At 53.7% G+C, this 5,544-nt stretch overlaps 1 protein-coding gene across 2 annotated transcripts in view; it reads right to left on the bottom strand.

Moving 5' to 3' along the window:
* The window catches only part of DNAH1 (dynein axonemal heavy chain 1), a 72,406-nt gene that overhangs the window by 8,086 nt on the left and 58,776 nt on the right, over positions 1-5,544 (bottom strand). For both annotated transcript variants that reach the window (XM_017732382.1, XM_017732381.1), the window contains 7 exons: positions 3,489-3,680; positions 2,872-3,039; positions 2,400-2,591; positions 1,863-1,994; positions 1,522-1,647; positions 967-1,086; positions 34-183 (listed from right to left, as the gene is read on the bottom strand). In XM_017732382.1, coding sequence (XP_017587871.1) covers positions 34-183; positions 967-1,086; positions 1,522-1,647; positions 1,863-1,994; positions 2,400-2,591; positions 2,872-3,039; positions 3,489-3,680 — 1,080 coding nt within the window. The remainder of the gene's footprint in view (positions 1-33; positions 184-966; positions 1,087-1,521; positions 1,648-1,862; positions 1,995-2,399; positions 2,592-2,871; positions 3,040-3,488; positions 3,681-5,544) is intronic.

The following is a 5,544-nucleotide window of genomic DNA, read 5'->3' as shown; positions in this document are numbered from 1 at the left end:
CACGGATGTCCTTGCCAAGGTAAGACATAGGACCTCTTTCGGCAGGACAGGCTCAAGGACTGGATCCAGCTCCTCGCCGACATTCTCTAGCAGGAAGGGCTTCCCAAAGGTAATGGTGTTTTCCAGAGTGGAGAGGAAGTCCCGGTCACTCAGCTTGGCCACCTCCAGGCTGTTCTCTCTCTCCTGAAAGGCAGCAGGGGAGGACAGTGTTTCTGTGGTGTCCTGCCACCTTCACATCCAGCTCCAGTGCACAGTACACCTCTCACTGGACTGATTTAGCTCCCTGTTGCAGCGGAAATAATATCTTTTCTTGCTCAGCTAGACTTTGGCTATTTTGGCAAGTTTATCCCCCATCAGCAGCTACTAGAGGCAGCTCAATGAGGCAGGAGAAAAGTGGGGAAATAGGGAGAATTTCCTTCACAGAGCCATACCCCTCTGGAGCCCCACACTGCTAACTCAGGGCACAGCCTGCAAAGTGAGAGCAGGTGGGTGGGAAAAGCCCTCAGGGAGCAAAACAGGAGCAGCTGCCTCAGCCTCCTGCCTGATCCTTCAAAAGGGCAGTAAAGTGTGTCTCTGGAGAAGATGTGGTGGTCAGTGTTGTCAGCTCTTTGGCAGTAGGGTCTGTGCTCAACAGCCAGGTAGTGTCACCCTGATCCCTCCCTGTCCTAGAAACCTGAAAACCATTATGGGATATGTTGGTGGTGTTTTGTGAGGTGAAGGCTCCCAGAATGTTAGTGGAGAGCCAGAGTGGGAATCTGATGCTTGCTTACGTGGGGGCTCCTCCTGCCCAAGAAGGGAAACCCGCCTGGGATGAATGTGGATGTGGAGACTGTCTGGTACTGGCTAGGTTGGGCTGGCACAGTGTGGGGGTTTTGGAGCTATAGAGCCCAAAGCTCTGCACAGCTCCTGACAGAAAGCTGTTACCCCTATCCTGGCATGCCTGGCCTTCCTCCCCACAGCTCTTACCAGGTTCTTGATCCACTTGTTTGCTTGTCCTTGTGGGTCTATGTAGTGAGTCCAGCGCAGGGAGAATCGGGTTATTACCCCATTCTCCACAGACAGGGCATCGTTGGGTAAACCAGCAATCTAACAGGGTAGAAAAAGTTGTTGGGACATCTGGTAGCACACACAGGTGACCAGAGAGAAGCCCTTGCTGCCCTGGCCCCTGAGTGCTCCCAGTGGGTGAACAGGGGATGGTGGCAAGCCCTGGGATGGAACTGTGCTGTGGGGTCAGGCTTGGGCAGGCTGTGGCCAGAGCTAGGCTCTAGGCCTGGGAGCTGTAAAGGACAAGCCTTACAGGTCAAGGCTGATGCCTTCATTGCTGCTGCCCAAGCCTGGCAGCAATTCCAGCTCTGCAGTGTGGAGGTGCTTGGTCATTATCCAGCTGCTCGGTTTGGGGCTTGTCCTTTGGTGCAGGTGATCCTAGTGAGTGGTGAGCTGAGTGTTTTAGTCTTTACCCGAGGTCCCTTCTCCCTCAAGTATTGTTTGGTTTGGGTTTTTTTTTTTTTTTTTTCAACTTGCCTGCCAGGAGCGGATTTCCACAGGGTCTCCAAGGGTGTTGATGAGGCTTGCATCCCAGCTGTGGGGAATGTAGTTTTTGGCCAGCTCCTTCATCCACTCCTTGGACAGTGCTGCACGGTAGTCTCCCTGCCACGAGAAACACCATCATAGCCTTTCTCTAAGTTGCAGCTGGTCTGTTGTGAGTATCTAAACCCTTCTGTTCCCATTCAAATGGGCCCTATGCAGCCTTTGGCACAAGTGGAGAGAGATCCTGGAAGGATCTCACACCCTTGTGTCCTATTCCTTTCTCCGTGGCCAGGACAGCAGAGCTGCAAGCTGAGTGCTGAGCACTGCCCACTTACTGTGAAAGGGCCCAGGTAGGCCACAAAGCCAGCTGCAACCAGCACGTCCCCAGAGCTGTTGTTGATCTTGCCATCCAGGCTCTCCACGGTGTCCTGCCAGCGCACCTTCTCATCAGCCAAGCTGTTGATGAGCTGTGGGATAAGTTGCACATGTGAGAGCTGCTGTGTGGTCTAACTTTGTGTCCCGGACCTGCTGCTCTCTGGGTAATGCTGCAGGTGACTTTGGTGACCAGAGGTTGGGGTGGCCCCTGACATATTCTGAATTTTGTGTCTGGCTTTGAGCACCCAGTTCTGGGATTACTGAGCTGCTCTCAGCTGTTCTGGAGACCTATTACTAGTTGAGGAAGCTGTGCACAGGAGGACAGCAGCTTTTCACATCAGTGCCTGGCTAGCTTAGCTTTCCAGTCCTGTTGAGCTGCTGAGATCAGGGCAGGCAGCTTCAGCCTAGGATTGTCATGGATGTTTTCACCATTGTGGTGCGTGGTCTGAAATTGAGTTGCCTCATATAAGCAGGCAGAACCCAGCTCTGTCCCTTACCACATCAGCACGGGCCAATCGCTGCAGACACTGCTCACACTTCATCTCCAACTCCTCCTTATTGGCTTTGCAGGCCTCGTACTTGGCTTGCAGCATGGCAATGCCATCTTCAACCTCCTTCAGGCGTTGCTTGGCTTCATCAAGGACCGCCTGAGTGGCACGCAGGTCCTCCTCTGCCTCCCGCAGGGCTTGCTGGGGAGATGCACAAGGAACGGTAGGTATGTTGGGCATGTGGTCAGGCTCTTTCCCAAAAGCCAGAGACCTTGGAGCAGGAGCTGGTTTTCCATAAAAGCACTTGCTGATAAGTGCTAGCTACTGATATCTCAATATCTCAGTCAATCCAATCCCTGGATGACAAAGACATTACGTCCTGACCTGCAGAACATGGTGATTCCCAGCATCTCCAACAGAAGGGAGCAGCTGGTACTGTGTTCCTGAACATCGAAAGCAACTGGGTCGCACAGCCTCTTACCCGCTTGGGCTCCACGACCTTGGACACAAAGTGGTACTTGTGCATGGCACGCACCCACTGGCAGATGGAGGTACAGGCTTTGGACACCTTGGCGATGGCAGCTGGCTGAAACTCCTCATTGTCAATGTAGGGCTGGATGGCCTTGATCACATTGTCTGAAATATTGTCCTGCGAAGAATGGTGGGAGAGAAAGAGACTTCTCCTCAGGCAGATCTCTAGCATGCTCATCACTCAACTCCTAAGGGCTTCCCCCAGAGGCAGCAGCATCCCAGGACCTGACAGGGTGGTCAAGGCATCACACTGGAGCAAGAGGAATCGAATTGCTGCACGCTGAGGTCTGGGAGCCACAGCTGTGGGGTTGGGTAAATCCCTTCCCATACCACTTCTACATAGCTCCTCCACACAAAAGAGCAGAGGGACAGAATGTGAAGATTTGTGTGTCTGGGTCCCAGTGCCCAAGGCAATGAAGTGCACCCAACTGACATGAGGGCTTGCAGGCCAAATACACCCCCATCCTCAGTGTTGCCCACATGGAGCTCAATTTGTTACTGCTGTGAGAAGGATGTCTGTGAGGCAATACCTTATCCCACTCACAGCCTCCTTCTGCCACTGCTTACCTTATCATAATCATACAGGCTGTTCAGGAACTGCACTGGGTCCTGGAGAAGGGCCCTGCCTGGCTCCCAGTAATCATCCACCTTGGTGCCTATCTTTTCTCCTGCCACCTTTTTGGGCTTTTTTCCATGCATAATGCAGACAGCTTCAATCACAATCTTCACACCAGGGGGAGGCCGCTGCAGGGCTCGTACCTGCAAAACCCAAATGGAAACAGTGGGTTAACTTGATTCTCTGGGAGATGGGGTGCTCATCCCTCCCTCAGCAGGGCCAGCGGAGACTGGGACGAGAGGTAGGACGCTTAGAGAATGCAATACGCAGGCAGGAAGGACAGAGGCATTTGAAGGGAAAGCTGGTTATCAGAAAGGGCATGGAGCAAACTAAATGTAGGCTGAAAGAGCCTGCTGTGATACCCTGATAGGTTTGTCCCTATGGGCTGAATGTATCTCGGCAAAGGAGCTAAATCTGTATGGCCCCAGGGAGAAGGCTGTATGGAAATGGGGCATGGGCAGGCTTTCCCCCTTGTTCTATGGGCTCTCGTTTGTCTTGTACCCCACCACAGCAATGCCACACCCCACGAGCTGGTCTTCAGCACTTGTGGAGTGCTGCTGCAGCACCCTTGAGATGACTGTGGTGTCAGAACCTCTGAGGATGACTCCTGCTTTATCCCTTCTAGTGCTTGACCATCCTTGCTATGTTCAGCTGGGGATATTCCCAGGCCTTCCCACTGGACACTGTCAGCAGAGCAGCGGACTTTATGGCAACGCTGAGGCTGATCTACCCCCACGCAGACACCCTCTGTGAGAAGGACTTTGAGTGGCTCTTTGACTGCCCTGAGACAAAGCAATTCCTCGAGTGGTTCTGCAGCATGGTGGGTGAGGAGAATGTACTGAGCCCAGCTGAGGTGGAGGCCTATGAGGCCCTGCTGGCTGCAGGCAAACCCATCTTGGAAGGAGATGCCCTGGAGGAGGCCCTGCGGATGTGCTGCCAAGTCATGCAGCTCCCAAGCATGATAGCAGATGAGGGGCCCTCTCAAGAGGCCCTGCAGCAGGAGCTTCAGGAGCTGAAGGACTATCGTGACTGTCAGCTCTGGAGGTACAGGAAGCTGCTGGCCTGGACAGACAAGCTGCAGCAGCAGCAGAAGTATTTGGAGGAGGAGGAGAATGTGGTGAAGCAGGACTTGAGGATGGCTCATATGGACCTGAAAGAAAAGATCTTCAAAACCAGAGCTGTCTTGAGCCAGGTCAGCCAGGCTGCAAAGCAGGTGTCAGAGTGTCAGGTGGGGATGGGCCAGCTGCCAACACTGCTGTGCCAGATAGATCTCGGCCCTTACCTGGAGCAAGAACAACAGGCCACCAATGCATTTGAGAGGTTCATCCAGCAGGTCCTACCAGAGAGTGTCCAGGCTCCAGATGCTTGGGAAGCAAGTGCACAGGGAGAGAGAAGCCTGAAGGAAGGGCTGGAGGCTGGGGCACAGATGGACTCATACTGTGAAATGCCACAAGAGAGAAGAGGAGCTCCTTATCAAGAATGCACAAAGACACCGTGGGGGGTGGCACTAGCAAGCTGGGGAATATTGGCCCAAGGCTCAAAAGCAGAGCTGCTATTGGATGTGGGGAATGAGAGAGATGTGTTGAGCATGGAGAGTGAGGAGGAGAGAGATGGTAGCCAGGATTTCACAGAGAGAATGGACACCAAAAAAACATCAATGCCGAAAAGCCTTGGGACTGATGAAGATGAGCTACTGGAGGACCAAGACAGCTTCTGGAAGGAGCTGGGCCAAATAGAGACAGCATATATCTGTGCCCGGAGGGAGGTTATAGTCACGGCAGCAAAAGTGGAAGGTGCCTGTGCTGCACTGGAGTGGGCCCAAAGGACTCTGGAAGCTCTTGAGGATAACCAGGTAGGGCCAGTGCCCCCATTCCTCCACCATCCTTTGTGGCAGGGTCTGCCTGCGGCAGAGGCAGTCCCTCCTGCTGACCACTGGAGCACAGCTGACAAGCTGGGAGGGGGCGGCAGAGCCAGCCTGTCTTGTGTCACCCGCCTGTCTTGTGTTCC

Source organism: Corvus brachyrhynchos, unplaced genomic scaffold (genome assembly GCF_000691975.1).
Source record: "Corvus brachyrhynchos isolate BGI_N302 unplaced genomic scaffold, ASM69197v1 scaffold4, whole genome shotgun sequence".
Lineage (NCBI taxonomy): Eukaryota > Metazoa > Chordata > Aves > Passeriformes > Corvidae > Corvus > Corvus brachyrhynchos.
The sequence above is the reverse complement of the archived record's forward strand: the minus strand, read 5'-3'. Positions and strand labels throughout refer to the sequence as shown.